Source organism: Desmodus rotundus, chromosome 9 (genome assembly GCF_022682495.2).
Source record: "Desmodus rotundus isolate HL8 chromosome 9, HLdesRot8A.1, whole genome shotgun sequence".
NCBI lineage: Eukaryota > Metazoa > Chordata > Mammalia > Chiroptera > Phyllostomidae > Desmodus > Desmodus rotundus.
The window spans coordinates 98,132,749-98,149,207 of record NC_071395.1 but is presented as its reverse complement, the minus strand read 5'-3'; the positions used below and the strand labels follow the sequence as shown (position 1 = coordinate 98,149,207).

The following is a 16,459-nucleotide window of genomic DNA, read 5'->3' as shown; positions in this document are numbered from 1 at the left end:
TCAGTCTGAAAACAGAGCTCCAGACAAATCTCCTGATCTCTTTCCAAACCTATCCCTAGGCCTCCCTACTGCAGAAATTCTGCCGCCTCTGAGGTCCCCACACTTTTCTAGATCCATGTTGCTTAGTAAGAGCGGAATTGGCATTTTGGGTGGGACAGTGTTATCTCCCTACTCACTAAATGCCAGCATGTTCCTCCTAAAGGGGCACTTGGAGACACCCTTAGGAGACTCATCTCTGTTGAGAATCACTGGGAATATGTACAGTGGCTGTACGTCCAACCAGCTGATGAAGCATGAGGGCCCTGGCAGAATAGTCCTGGATCAAATCTTGATGATTTCAGACAAGTTGTTTACATTTTCTAAGACTTAGGGTTTTTTTTTCCTGTTTGTTAAAGAGGATAATACTACCTAATTGGAGGGTTTTCTTTTTTCTTTTCTTTTGGAAATTAAATGAGGTAATATATTTAAAAGCACCTAGTAGAGTGCTGGCACACTGATGCTCATCAAATTTAATTTCTTGTCTTCCTCCTCTCTGTTAACATCCCACTGAGCCTTTTAATTTATTGACAAGTTCCCCCCCCCACTGATTATGAATGAACCACAAGAATCAGTGAAGTAAAACCAATAACTATGAAATAAGCCCTTTGCTTCCCTATATTGTGCTCACTGTGTGTCAGCCACCGCAGCCGTTTGTATGAAGAGATGCCAGGGCATCGACTGAGGCCGCGAGCCCCGTGATCGGTGGTTTCTCAGCTCTGAACAAACTCCCAATCCTTGGCCCTTTGTCTTCTGTGGCATAAATCTGTGTAAGCTGAAAAATATCTAAGGAAAACCACGTGGTTTTCCCTAGAGTGCTGCCTTCTGGTTTTCATTTGGGAGAATTCTGTTACAGCCCATCAGACCAATGACTAAAAGCTTCCTCTGAAGGGGATGTGTGTTTGTTTGGTCTAGATGTCAGATTGGATTACGTCCATGAACGGCTCTTTTTGATTCAGCTTTGAACCACGTGGGCCAAAAGCAACTCCAGTTGTGAGACAGAAACACTAAGTCTTAGTGAAGATTCAAAGTGAAATTCTTGCCTCTTGGAGAGATACATCTGGCGTATTAGTTTCTTATAGCTGCTGTAACAAATTATCACAAACTCAGCTTAAAACAACATACACTCACTACCTTACATTCCTGTAAGAGTCTGAAATGGGTCTCATCGAGCTATCATCAAGGTATCAGCAGGGCCACCTTCCTTTTTGGAGGCCCTAGTGTCTCCTCCTTTGTTCCCTAAACTTTTGCAACTTCCAGAAGCTTCCCACTTTCCTTGGCCCATGACCCCTTTCCTCCACCTTGGAGCCAACATCATCCAGTTCGATGGTCCCCAGCCTTATTAGTACCAGGGACTGGTTTCATGGAAGACAATTTTTCCAGGGACCGGGTCAGGGAGGGCTATCTTTATAGTCTGCCACCAGCTGCAGCTTAATTGTCCCTTGCCACTCACTGATAGGGTTTTGATAGGAGTCTGCAAGCAATTGACTTATTATGGACTCTGTGTAGTCCAACCTCTCTGCTAATCATAGTCTGTATTTGCAGCCGCTCCCCAGCGCTGGCATCACAGCCTCAGCTCCACACCAGATCGTTAATCATTAGATTCTCATAAGGAGCGTGCAACCTAGATCCCTTGCATGCGAAGTTCACAGTAGGCTTCGCGCTGCTGTGAGAAGCTAATGGCACCTCTGATCTGACAGGAGCGGAGCTCAGGCAGTAAAGCGAGTGCTGGGGAGCAACTGTAAATACAGAGTAAGCTTTGCTCTCTCGTCCGCTGCTCACCTCCTGATGTCCAGCCAGTTCCTGATGGGCCACAGCCCAGTACTGATGGCCCAGGGGTTGGGGACTCCTGGTCTAGTAGACAACTTCTCACATCGTATCACTCTTGCTTCCTCTTCTACCTCCCTCTTCCACATTTAAGGACCTTTGTGATTATATTAGGCTCATCCATATAATCTCCAAAATAATCTCCATGTTGCAATCAGCTCACTAGCCACCTTCTTTCCATATGCCACCTAACTGAACATTTTCACTGCTCTATTGATTAGGGTGTGGGTATATTGGCGGGGGGCATCATTCTGCCTATTATAATCTGTCCTCTGGTTCCCAAAGATTCATAGCCATCCCATATACATGATACATTCACCCCATTCCAGCATCCCCAGAAGTCTCCGCTCATCACCTCCAGGGAAGAGTTGTGCGTATAAGGAAATAGAAATGTGTTCTTAAGGCTTGACCTGTGAAGGGTGTTCAGACCCAGCACGTAACTAACTAGCATACAAGAGGCCGGTGTCATATGTAGATGGAAGAAAAAGACATGTGCTTTAGAAAGGGAAAAATCCTTAAAGCCAAGTGCACGTTCCAATTCACTGTAAGCTTTCAGACTTCAAAGTGTTTAGGTTCACAGAGTCCCTGTGTTACAGTATTAACACCATGTTTCTAAAGCGAGTCTTAGTTTACAAAGCATTTCCACATTCACCCACCTGTATTCTCTACTGATACCTTGCACCTGAGAATAACTTTCTGAGGAAATGGGTCAGATGTCGCCATTCTCTGTTAGCAGAGGGAGAACTGAGGATCGGAAGTCATATCCATGGTCATGCAGCTACTTGATACAATGCTGATACTTGAACCTTGACTTCTTCTACCTTCAACTTCACTGTTCTTTCTAACCCGTTATTTTATTTGTTTGTTTGTTTAACTGCTCTTCCTTTACCCCCAGTGTACGAGCAGTATAAAAATTTAAAAAGTTATAAAAGGTTAGTATTGTTAGTAGGTATCAAGTGTCTTATAAAAATGAAGATGAACGGTGAAAATTCAATAAGCGTATTTGAATTTTTATGGAAAATCATAATGGCAAAATTGGGAACACTTTAAATATTTGAGAATAGTAAGAATAGTTAAATATGTGATATGTTCATAAGGTAAAATTTACAGCCTCTAAAAATTGTATTTCTGAATAACTAGAAAAATGCTTGCAAAGTAATTGAATTCAGATACAGAATTATGTAAAGCAGAGTTTCAACTAAGTTTAAAACAGATTAACTTACAGAAAAATAAACTGGAAAGAAGTACTGATGTTAAGGATTGCTTCTCAGGTGATAGAAATGTTTGGGGACCACTTCTAGGTGAGGGAATTATTATTATTTTTAATAGTTTTCCATTTTTGAGCAACTCCAGACCCGTGAGCTCTTCAACAAAGAAAAGGGACAAAGGTAAAAGATGAAAAATCTGGAGGGGCAAAACCGTTTTTAGACCCGGCACCCAAAGACATTGGAATGCTTTGGACATGAAAGTTCCAATGTCCACAGGTTCTGCAACCAGCACCAACGTTGTGGGGTGGTACCCCACGCCAGCAAGCAGGTTATGGGATCCCAGCTGGGCGTCCTAAAATTCAACTCGATTTCGACACAGTCTACCCAAAATAGCAGCAGATGCCCCAGGTTCAGGGCTCATTCCATAAAACTGTCTCCACCCAGCCAACCTCAGATGCATGTTGAAAGCCCAGGCTGTTACCTTTGCTGCCCACCCACTGGCTGGAAAAACAACCCCCTCCAGCCACACCAAACTTCCCTTTTCTTGCTGTGCTCTCTAAGGACATTGTTACCTCTGTAAACTGAAAAAAGGTCCTAAAGTTACTTTATTGGGAATTGAGCGATGATAAAGCTGATGGTCTTTGTTCCTAAATATTTGTGTATTGGTCATTTAAATATTGTAGAATTTTCATATTCATATTCTTTTAAATATTTACATTTTGCTAATTCAAACAGGTTTGTTCGAAACCAACAAAGGATTTTGGAGCAAAATAATCAGAGGGAAAACACCAATGTAAGTGAATAAAAATGTTATAAAATATATAATTGAGCAGTTGACAAATTATACAGTGTGGAGCAAGGCTTAGGTTTCAATAGGCCTTAAAGAAGAGGAGACATGCTTTAATGACTGGGATGGTTGTGGTGCTATGGAGTATTGTCTCAATAACTTGATGCTATTCAGTCGTTAATAAGAGGTCATAGGAAGATGCTCTACCTAAGCAGGAGCCCATGCAGATGGTGAGATGTGAATTGGTACTCCTGTTGCCTATTGAATGGAGTTTTCTCCCTCAAGACGCATCCAAATAGGATCCTCTTTTCTCCAGAGGAAGTCTTCCGGGGAGAAAGCCGTGATAAACTTACCCAATGCAGTTCTTCCAAATTATGTTTTTGTTTCCTTTGTTTTCAGACTGCCAGTGAACCTTCTGCCCCATCCTGTGAGCTCGTGGACCTAAGTCCCAGCCCTCCAAACGATAGGGCCTCCCTGGAAGAGCTCAACACCATGAATGCTCAGCTTTCAGACTTAAGTAAGCAAGCTCACGAGCCTTTTACACCAGCAGAAGACCTTGCTGTGAAACAGTTCTCCTTGGTTTCATGATTAAATGCAACCAAGAAGGGCTGATGTCAGTTTGAATAGCAGAACTGTATCATCAGGGAGTGTAATTTCTTGGCAAATGGTTGGGTCATACCCAGTACAGGAGTGACATGTCACTGCGGGGAAGAAGTCCTTGAAAGCCATCCCATTGGCATAGACTCTCCTGGAATTCACGTGGCCTGCTTTATAGAGGTGGTTCAATTCCGTGGCTGGTACTCTGAACCCGCACACTACTGCCTTTGGGTGTCCCCGCCATACAACTGCATCAGTGAGGGAATATTGGATGTAGACAAATTCGGGAATTGTGAAGCCTTATCCACATGGTGGTGAGATGTAGAGGAAAAGACACAGGCTTTCTGGTCAGAGTCGTCCCAAGTTGAAATCCCAGTTCCGCCACCTCTTAGCCACCTAACCTCTGAGACTTTCCTACCTTGTAAAGTAAGAACCGTGGTTACTTGAATGGGTCTCTGTGAAGGTAAATGAATAACGTTTACAAAATGCATCGTTGGCTTGTGGTTACCTAGCTTATCTATCTTATCTGTTACCTCCTAGTATCTTATTCCCAAAAAGTTTGGGTAAATTACAAAATAAGGGTGATAAAAAATGCTGAACTCCAGAAGTTTTTGTTAAACTAAAATCAGTTTACTTTTTCTCTTATGTTAGGAGGTTTTGCCAGAGTCCAAATATTTGGTATCACTGAGTTTGTGGTTTTCTTAAAACTTCCTTTATTTCTGACATGTTGGGCTGCTTGCTGATGTAGACCAGTGGGATGTGTGGGGTCTGACACTTGAAAGAGTTTTCTTGAGTTTTTATCAGGCATTTTTGGGGCGGGGGGGGATGATTGTTCTCTTTGGGGTGTCGCACTTAAGATGGGAAGTTTAGAGTTTGGGGAGGTTAGGGTAGAGCTCTGTATATACAATAGATTTTTGCTTTTGAAGTTGGTAGAACAAGACACGTAAAATCCCTTTCATTCCTGACCAGCTTGGGATTTTATAAAACCCAGTACGGTAGCATCTGTTACCTTTTCAACGACCTCTCTTTGTGGCAGGGAATTTTTCTTTCCAGTCCCCCTAAAATGAGGCTCTTCATTTTCTATTTGAGAACACTTTATGATGACAGAAATCTCTCTCTCTCTGTCTCTCTCTCAATACTGTGGAAAAGGCAACAGAACAGGTTACTGACAAAATGTTTCAAATCCAAACAAGTCCAATTTGTGTCCTAGGTTTCAGCTCTCCGGGTCCTCTTGTAACGAACAACTTGCAACCCAGTCTTCGTCCACTGGTGGATTTTCTAGCCTTGAGAAATACAGAAACAGCCCTGTAAGTATGTTCATCCTGCTCCAGGACTGACACCGTCTCGCTCTGTTCCTTACTTCAGGAAGCATGGCCTGATAGGAAAACTAGAGACTTCAGAATCAGACAGACCTGAGTCAGGGGCTTGACCCTGCTTCTTCCTACTAACTGTGGGACCTTGGATAAGATACTTACCTCAAGTGAGCCTTCATTTTCTTCTAAGACTAATTCCTAGGACTCGTACAGAGATCCTGTGAGATGCTGGCTGTACCCCCTAATATAGCACTGGTGGATAATAAGCTTTCAGCAAATTGTCTCTGTTTCTGTTATTTTTAAAGTGGTAACACAAAGTAGAGGAAATTCAATGACAAAGGAAGGGGATGAGAAATGAGGTTCAAAATCATTCAGCATAGTGGCCACACCAATTACCAAGTACTTGCTATGTGCCAGGCACTTTGCTAAGCTGTTTTTGTTTATTTCGTTTAATCTTTGCAAAAGATTTCTTGGGTCTGTGCTGTTACTATCATTTTCATTTTGCAGGAGGAAAGGCCAAAACTTAGGGATTAGAGCTTGCCCAAGTTCATGTAACTGTTAAGTAGCAGTTCTTGCTAATAGTTGCACATTTTACTCAGTGATCTCCTGGATCTCATACTTTAGGATGCATGAAAAATCACTTGGGTGTATCGAACGGTAAAGTTTCTGGCCCCCAGAAATTCTGATTCGGCAGTAGAGGCAAAATCAACCATCCAAATGTCTTATGGTCTTAAGATTTTTCCACCCCCCTGTGTTTGCTCAGTTTAGTTTGTTCATCACGGAACAATTGAATGATGTAATTATTCATAACAGTAAGGACCCTCGGGAAACAGTAATGATGGGATAAAGTCATAGGTCATATGTATAGCCCACTTACTATCAGGCAACAGACTAAGAAAAATAAGAAATGCCTATTAATTTCTTGCTAGCACCCCCAATAGACCTGAGGTAGGTACCCCATCTTTCTCATTACCAATGAAGAAACCAGGGCTGGGGACAATTAACTTGCCAAAGGCTACCCTTACGGTAAAATTGACACCCCGCCCTTTTTTTGGATGTTCAGTTCTATGAATTGTAACATGTACGTAGATTTGTATGACCACCCCTACAGTCAGGGTGCAGACTAGTTCCATCAGCCCCAAAACTCCCCTGAACTGTTACGTTATCGTCTACCCTCCCCAACCTCAGCGACCATTGGTCTGTTCTCATCACTATAGTTTTGCCTTTTGGAGAATGCTTTCCAAATGGAATCATTCAGTATATAGTTCTCGGTATAAAAAAATTGGTGTTTGCTTTATGTATTTGCAGCTGTTATAAGTGCATATGCATTTAGGATTGTTACAGCTTCTTGGTGAATGGACTCTTTTATCATTTTGTAACGTCCCCCTTTGTCCCTTGTAAATTTGTTGGCCCCGGTGTCTACTTTGGTATTACTGTGGCCACTCTAGCATTCTTTCAATTAGTGTTTGCATGGTATACCTTGTTCCATCTTTGTACTTTTAACTGTATCAAATATTTGAAGTAAGTTTCTTACAGATAGCAGGTAGTCGTGTCATGCCTTTTTATGTGTTCCCATCATTTCTGTCTTCCAGCGGTGTGGTTAGACCCTTTCCATTTAATGCAATTCTATGTTTGGATGAAGGTCTACCATTGTGTAACGTTTTCTGTTTGTTCCTTTTTCCCTCTGTTTCCTGCATACTTTCAGGGTATGTGAATGTTTTCAGTGTTCCATTTTATCTATTGTGATCTTTGTGTAGTTTCTACATGGGGGCAGGGACCGGTTGCTGTAGGGATTGCAATGCACAAGACGTAAGTCTGCGGAGAGCCAGTGTTTGACCACTTGAAGGGAGAGGTAGAAACCGATCACCATGTAGATCCCCCACTTAAATGATAGATACCATATATGACATCTATATACATTGGGAAAAAACTATCACTAGGCAATATTATAATTTTTGCTTGCAACCCACGAATATGTATTTCAAACCACTCAAGAGACAAATAGTCTATCGTATTTATGCAGTATTTACCATTTCTCTTGCCCTTTTATTTTGTTCTGGTGTAATTTCCCTTCTCCCTGAAGAATTTCCTTTAGCCATCCTCTTACAGCAGGTCAGTCGGCAGTGGAAATCTCTTAGTTTTACTTCACTCTAGTGTGGCTTTATTTCATATTTTTCCTGAGGGGTATTTTCACTGGATATAGAATTCTGGGTTAATGATTCACTTTTTTCCACCAGTCCTTAAACTCCACTCTCTTCTGACTTAAATGGTTTCTAATGAGAAACCTGCACTTATTCAAATTGTTGTTCCCTGCAGATCCGGTGGTGTTTTCTCTGATGCTGCTCTCAAGAATCTCTCTTTCCCTAATTTTGAACTGATGGATTATGATGTGTCTGGGCATGGATTTCAGTTTATTCTGTTTGGGGTTTGCTGAGTGTATTAGTTTCCTGTGGCTCTCATAAAAAAAAAATTACCATAAACTGGGTGGTTTAACACCACAGGAATTTCTTTTCTGAGTTCTGGAGGCTAAAATTCTGAAACTCAACAGGGTTTTTAGGGGGAAAAGCCATTCTTCGCCCCTTCCATCCTCTGGCGACTCTTGGCCTTCCTTGGCTTGTTTCCACACCACTCCATTTTCTGGGGGGAAGCTGGGCCTCCACCTTCACATTGCCTTCTCCTGTCTAAAATTGTCACTGCTTTTCTCTTTCAGGCTCGCTTGTCATTGGGTGTAGGGCCCATTTGAATAATACAGAATGATATTGTCATCTCAAAATCCTTAACTTAAATACATCTGCAAAGACCCTTTATCCAAATAAGGTGACATTCACAGGTTCCAGGAATTAGGACAAGGGCATCAGTTTTGGGGGGAGCCACCATCCAACTGCCTCCACTGAAGTTCTTGAATCTGTGGGTTTGTCTTTCACCAAATTCATGAAGTTTTCAGCCTTTATCTGTTCAAGTATTTTTTTTTTTTTTAGCACTACATACTTTCCACTGTCCTTCTGAGAATCTTGTTGACACAAATGTTAGATCTGTTGTCATTGTCTCGTGGATTCCTGGGGTTCTGTTCATTACTTTTTGCACACTTTTTCCCCGTTTTTTAGATTGCATAATTTCTATTGATCTGTATTCAGGTTCACTCACTGTTTCCTCTATCATCCCCATTTGATGTGAAGTTCATTCTGTAATTATTTTTAAATTTCGGTGATTTTTAATTCTAAAATTACCATTTGACTTCAGATGTTGTGTCTCTTTGCTGAGACATCTGTATTTCCATTTTTTTCCAAGAGTGTTTGCGGTTGCTTATTGAAGCATTTGTGTTCAAGAGCCTCTTTAAAATCTCAGATCATTTCAGCATCTGTGTCCTTGTGAAATCAGCCTCTGTCAATTTGTCTTTTCTCTTGCAATTTGAAATGTTCCTGGTTCTTCAAATGCCTAGTAAGTTTGGAGTGTATATCAGACATTTGTAATGTTGTGACGTACTTGCTCCTCCTTAAATCCTATTGAGAATGTTGACATTTTGGCATTAGTAGGCAATCAGCCTTGTTAGGCTGATGCTGCAGCTTTAATCTGCCTTCGTATGCGGCAGTGCCAAGGCAATCGAGTTGTCCCCGTCGTGGCGGTGCCGTTCAGATCTGTCTCCCATGCACAGCACTGCGGGGTCAGCCCGGGGTCTGGATGGCAGGCTGGGTGCTCAGTTCTGCCTTTGGCATCCTGACAGGGAATGGATCCACAGAGGCACGGATCGGAGGTGAGCCCAGGACTTCACAAACAACTTCATGACTTTGTTTTCCCAAATTCGTCCCTCTTCGTGGTTTCTCTGGTGCTCTGCCTTCCTTGGACTCCTCTTTTCCGTTCTCCAGTCGGAAATGGGAGGTTTCCTATGCTGCTCATTTTCTTCACAGTGCTTGTGTCTGGGACCAAGTGGCAGGACAGAGAGGAAAAAAGAGACAAGGGGGTTTGCCCTATCCTCTAGGGACCACGGTTCTACCTGTTGGAGAGAAAGACTTCCCCCACTCAGAGTTTTTAGCTCCTGTGGGCCCCTGATGCCCCCGATGTCACTGTGGCCACCTTGGGATTGCCTCGTGCTGGGGGTGTGACAAAAGAGAGAAGAGGGGAAATGGATGAGGGATCTCCACACTTACTCTGAGCACATGAGTGAGAACGAGTGGGCTTCTCCCAGAGCTCTATCTGTCCTCGCTGCCCACTGTCGGGTTTCGGGTTAGGGAACACCAGGAGAGAAAAAACGGTAGGTTCACCAATGATTCTGCGCTGCTCAAGTTCTTGTCTTCTTTCCCAGCCAGCCTGGAACTATTTACTTTTCCGTCCTCAAATATTTGCCCCATGCATCCATTTTGTCCAGGTATTCTAAGAGCATTTAGTGGGAGAGGCATGACAAAGTGTGCTTCCTCCAACTTACCCAGAACCAGAATGCTCCCACTTCCTTCCCAACCCCTACTCTGCATCACCTCGCATCCTTCGGGAAAGGATGGCGTGGTAGCTACTCAGATGGAAAGACCAAAGGCTCTGTTGTCACTAGTGTATATGCACATTCCAGTGTCTCAGGGCCCCCACTGCCGAGGGACAACGCTGTCTTTACCCTCTTTAGTATTTGGGCATCGTGACCTGGTGGGCACCGAAAACAGGTGGGATTGTTTTTGAAAATTAATACGTTTGTACATTCTGAAGGTACAGTGCACTTCTCGTCTTTAGACCAGGAAAGTCTCCTTAGTTTTTGCATTTGTGTTCTCACTGTAGGGTAATCACGCTGTGTTATCACACTATCCTAGGTCTGCCCAGAGGACCAGCCAAAACCTCGCCTCAGATCATACGTACGAGAGTGTAAGTGATAAACCCTTCGCTGGCAGTGCACCTAGTCAGATTAGCGTGGCCAAAAAGGAACCCCTGGTCATTAACGCCAATGTTCTTCTCGGTGTCTCCCTGTATTTATAATGTACAGATACAGCCCTTGTTAGGGTTTTTCCTTGTCTTTTTACTCTTTTATTTCTTTTAATTTTTTAAATTACAGTTGATATCCAATATTATATTGGTTTCAGGTATACAACATAGTGAGTAGACATTTATTTAACTTATAAGGCGATCGCCCTGACTAAGTCCTGTACCTGTGTGACACCATGCATAGTAATTACAGTGTTATCGACCATAGTCCCTACGCTGTACTGTACTGCGTGACTGTTTGTACAATTGCCAATTTGCACTTCTTAATCCCCTCCCCCTTTTCACGCATCCCAAGCTCCCTTCCTTCTGGCAACTATCAAAATGTTCTCCGAATCTATGAGTTTGTTTCTTATGCTTGTTATTTAGATTTCACATATATGTGAAATCACAGGGTATTTGTCTATTTTCTGTCTGACTTATTGATAGATGACTTAATAAAGAGGATGTGGTACATTTACGCCATGGAAAATTACATAGTTGTAAAAAAGAATGAAATCCCACCTTTGCAACAACATGGGTGGAACCAGAGGGTATTATGCTGAGTGAAATAAGTCAGACCGAGAAAGTCTTTTAAATCTTTTAAGATAAACAAGTTGCGTCTCCCTTCTGTTAGAAAGATGGCAAAGGACCAGAATTCCTCTAGTGTTGTTCATCTTTGCTGTTTCCCACTTCTTGGTTCCTGTCCTTTGACAAACTACAGGCTGTCACCATTCGACCCTCTTAAGTCAGCAGTGACCTCCTTGCCAAATCTAGTACTGTGGTTCTCAGTCCTGCTCTTACCTGATTTGTCAGCAGCCCATGACGACATCACTCACTTCCTCCTCTTTGCACATGTGGCTGTCAGGCACCACTCTTTGTGGATCTTCTCTCGTCTCCTTCGCTTTCGTCCTAGCTCAGGCTTCCAGCCTGCCCCTCCTGCCGCCTTTTCCTCTGCAGCAAATGACCACGCCACTATTTCAGTTGCTCAGGTCAAGAACCTTGGAAAACAGTGCTTGACCCTCTGTCTTTTTACCATTTACCTTCAAAGTGTATCCATTATCCCAGCCACTCTCTCTTTTTTTAATTATGTTTTATTGATTATGCTATTAGTTGTTCCAATTTCCCCTTTTGCCCCCTCTCCACCTAGCACCCCCCGTCCCTCAGGCAGTCCCCACACCACTGTTCATGTCCATGGGTCATGCGTGTAAGTTCTCTGGCTACTCCATCTCCTACACTGCGCATTACCTTCACGTCCGCATCCCATCTAAGCCACCAGGTGGATACTGCAGTGGTCTCCGGAGGGTTGCCCTGCTTCAGCCTTCCCCCCTTCTCCACTCCCACCTGCCACCACACAATCAAGTCTCAAAACAGACACCAGAGCAATCTTTTTTAAAAAGTAAAGTCATGTGATGTCACTTACCTGCTCTAAACCCACCCATGATTTTCTTCCTCACTCCGTTTTGCTCAGCAAAAGCTTGAAATGCTGATCTGATCCCCACTCCATTACCTCTCCAACTTCACTTCTCACCTTTCTCCCTTAGCTCACTGTACGCCAACCACACTGACCTCCCCTACTTCAGGGCACATGACCTCGTGTGCCCCCCCGGCCCCCCCATTATCACAGGGCGCACTCCAAAGTGAGGGCTCCACTCACTGTCTGCAGTGGGAAGGCATTCCTTACCCACTGTGATTGGAGAGATAACCACCCCACCCACCCCAGTCTCTCCTGCCCAATTACCTTCTTTTCTTAGAGCACTTGCCATCTGACATCTGTTTACATTTGCCGATTGTCTCTCCATTTTATTTGTTGCTCTACCTATAGTGCCTGGCATCCAGTAGGTGCCCAGGACACATTTATGCAGCAAATAAGGAAAATTGCAAGAAAGATATTTCTTGATTAGAAATTAAGACTTTATAATCTTTATTAAATACCATCACTTTATGCCTTTCCATAGGGTCAAGATAATTTTTTTTTCCTGTTTGAGGCTGATTTTTATATTTAGTGTAAAACAACAGAATCTGGATTGAGCTATATATTCTTGCTTTTATTTTTTTAAAGCAAAAATGTATTTAAAAAAAATTTTTACATGGGAATGAGGTGCAATGGACACAAAGCCAGACAGAAAAGCAGTAAATTGTACAAGTGGTTATCAGCTAAAAAACTAAAGTAATACTTCATGAGTACTAATTCTTGCCCAGTAGAGTGTGATTCATGGAATAGTGCCACTTGAAAGCCTAGGAATCTAACTAATAGTAAAAAAGAAAAGCAGTATAGAATGTTTATGCGAACGTGCGCTTGGCCTTTTCCAGTTTCCAGACTATGCAAACGCAACATTACTGCACCCCGTGAGTCTACAGACCGCCCCAGCCACACCGTCTAACCAGAGACGGCCAGCCTTGCCCGGCAGTCATCCAGGTACTCGAGAAACTACCATGTGCATGAGGAAAAATTGTGAGACTAAATGAGTCTGGTAATTGAAAATAAACATAGAGGAGAAATTAGAGGAGTCTATTTGCGCTTTTCAGTTCCATGAAGTAAACTCAGGAAAAAGACCATTATGACTGACATTAGGAAATTGTAAAAGAAGGCTCGCATGGTGCGGATATTGAATTTTGGACACTGAGGGAACGTGAACCTGTCATTGAAGTTTGAAATCATTTTGTTATGGAGGTTTATTGCACACGAGAATAGTGTTAGAACACCAGTGTATTTGTTTTTGGTCATCAGTGTTTGTCAGGATCTTATGTTTGAAATCGAAATCATAGAGAAAATGCTAATTGTGCCTATTTCCTCGAAAAGCACAATGTGTGTTTACTACCTCTTTTTTTTTTTTTCTTTTTTGCCTAAAGCAGTGACAAAGAATGATCTCCAGCCACCCAGTTACTACGAGGTAATGGAGTTTGATCCCTTAGCTCCTGCTGTCACGACAGAGTAAGTCATTTACATAATGATTGATTTTTTTTTTGTCTTGGTTCCCTTCGGTAGCAGAGCTAACAGGGCTTGCCTATACATTTAACTTTGTTTAGATCTTGGCACAAATTGATGACCTTATTAAAAATGACTTATGAGGTTTTATGGAAGCTGTTGGCTCTTGATGGTCTTACCGTTCTCGGCCTTGGGAGTGAAAAATAAAAACGCTGGGGTTGCACATTAAGAAATAACCGGAACCGTCATGTGCATGAATGGGTTCCTCGTAGATGCCTTGGCAGAAAGTCAGGTTCTCCCCAGCTTGAGAAGGGCCCTAGTGAGTGACTAACGACATAGGAACACCACACGGATGGGATATCTTAGCTAGTCTTTGACTCCTAATCCCCAAAAATCTCATGTAGGAACTTGTTTTTAGTTTTTACTACCTATGACTATAATGTGCTTAAAATAGATTAATAAAGTATTAGTGTAAAAATAAATTGAAGTCCTTAAAGCAGTGTTATTTTATGAGTTCCTATTAGTCAAGTATATATACATATTTCTGGGATGGTAGGTTCATGAGAGCTTTAATGTACTTTGATTGATTTACCCCCCAAATGGTTAAAAATGGTGAAGCAAGTGTATGGAAATCACCATTCAGAAACTGGCAGCCTGCAGGCAGTATCTCTGCCGACAGCTGTGTTTTGTTGACCCTGTGCAGAATTTAAAATAATGCATTTAAAAATTAATTGCCAGCAGTTAAAGCACTGGGATATTTAAAAAAGAAACAAAAAAAACCCTGGACCTCTGGATTCTTCAGATGCCAGGCCTGCATTTTTACATGCTAGCCATAGGCTGGGGCTGAGGAGTGGCTGCCTCAAGGTTAGGCAGGCTCTGCAATCCACCAGGCCCCCTCCACTAGGCCCCTCCACCCCTTCATTCGACCTCCCTGGCACTATGTAGGCATTTGAGGTTTCAAGGCCTCAGTGTACCAATCCATTTAGGAATAATTAGTGGATAAATCTTAATAGGCTTAGGTGCTCATTAAGTATTTTTTCCTAACAGGATTTGAAATTTCCCTGGGTCATTCTGCCTGATAAAGTATCACTGAATGTATTAGTGTTTAAGGACTTAGAAATTGGTTAAACTAGGTATGCCATCCCAAAACAGGTGTTTTGGGGGGTTTTTTGTTTGTTTTTATCAGTTTCTATATCCAAATTAGGAACTGGGAAACCTGATGAAATTCTAGTCAATTAGGAGACTGTTATAAGTATGAATGGCAATGCAACAAATATTAAAGGTGAGACGCAGATAAAAGCTGGAGAAGTGAGGCTTAGGAATTCTCTACCATTGTAGTTCTTCCTTTCTCTAGGGGTAAGGGCATCTCCATTCCTTTGAAAGTCTCACGAAATCCAAGGAACTTCTCAGGAAAAGCCCAAAATCTTGCAGTGAAGTTTTGAGATTTTCACGTCATTGGTTGTCCATGAACCCCAGGTTAAGAATTTCAGAACAATGAATACAGTATTTGAGGATATGGACATATGCATACACACGATTCATTCGACTAATGCACTGAACATGGACAATGAAGGCCTCATTTATCATGTTGAACAAGAAACATGCTTCCTGTCCTCATGGAGGTTAAATCCACTGTGCAGGCAGACATTAAATTGGCAGGCAAACATGTATTTACAATATGTATTAATGGCATGAAAGAATGTACTGTCTTGATACTGTGTGTAACAGGAAGAACTAGTCTACATGAGGGTTAGAGAAAGCTTAAGGAAGTGACATTGAAGTGGAGAGCTGTAATTGTTTTTTGAGTCAAGCGACAGGTTTGGGAATCAGTGTTGGAGGCCCAGGGAACAACTGCTCCAAGGGCCCTGAGGTTTGGTACATGCAAGGGAATGGACAAGCTAAAGCCAAGAGCAGAGAGAGCAACAGGGAACCTATTAGTGAATGTGGAAATTGCAACTTGGAACCCAAAGAGAAGGGAGTGCACAACTGTGATGAACATCACTGACAGGTCAAGGAAAGTGAGGGTTGACAACTAGATAATGGATTACATAAGAGGAAATCATTTGTGATTTTAGTAAAACCCACCATGATAGATGGATGGGGACACGGGCCAAACTTCAGCGTATTGATAAGTAAGAGTGGAGTAGCAACAGTTAAGTGCAGATGATGACACTAGAAACTTCAACACGAAGGGATGCTGGAAAGTGGTCTGGCAGCTAGAGGGTGACTGACAGGGGATTAAGGACTGTACTCTTGATGCTGGAGCATCTGTGAATGCTGAGGGGTAAGATCCAGTAGACAGGGAGAGGTTCGAGATTCAGTTAGGGAAGGGGGATACCCAAAGGAAGGTAAGTGTTTGAGAAGCCAGGGTTAGATAGGACCACAGTAGATGATGATGCAGATGAAAACAAACTTGGAAGACTGAGTGATGGGAAGATGAGGAAGTTTCCATAATCAAGGCATTTAATTTATTAAGAACTGGGGTTTCTGACTCACTGATAGGTGGGATATCAGAGACTTGAAAGTGAAGGAGGTTGAAACAGTTTTGTGGAAAATAAAGACAAAACTTAATAGGGAAACTTAACAATACTATCCGGACCATGCTGGGGCTTCATGCCGTTGATGAGCGAGGCTTCACAGTGCTGTGGTTTTTATGAGATTTTTCCTCAGCTATGTGCTACTGTATTGTGATACGAATGTCATGTTCATGGGCATATTTTCTAGCCACAGACATAGACACAGAACCGTATGAAAGATGTCATACAAAAATTACTATATATAAAGTACAAAGATGACTGAAGCTAACGGTGGCTCAGGAGTTTGGACT

The 16,459-nt window shown here is 42.4% G+C and overlaps 1 protein-coding gene across 3 annotated transcripts in view; it reads left to right on the top strand.

Annotated features, from left to right (window-relative positions):
* The window catches only part of TOM1L1 (target of myb1 like 1 membrane trafficking protein), a 48,787-nt gene that overhangs the window by 30,470 nt on the left and 1,858 nt on the right, over positions 1-16,459 (top strand). For 2 of the 3 annotated variants that reach the window (XM_053910413.1, XM_053910415.2), the window contains exons 9-14: positions 3,807-3,864; positions 4,258-4,375; positions 5,666-5,762; positions 10,559-10,610; positions 13,017-13,122; positions 13,557-13,638. In XM_053910413.1, coding sequence (XP_053766388.1) covers positions 3,807-3,864; positions 4,258-4,375; positions 5,666-5,762; positions 10,559-10,610; positions 13,017-13,122; positions 13,557-13,638 — 513 coding nt within the window. The remainder of the gene's footprint in view (positions 1-3,806; positions 3,865-4,257; positions 4,376-5,665; positions 5,763-10,558; positions 10,611-13,016; positions 13,123-13,556; positions 13,639-16,459) is intronic. The other variant, XM_053910414.2, reaches the window with a different exon arrangement.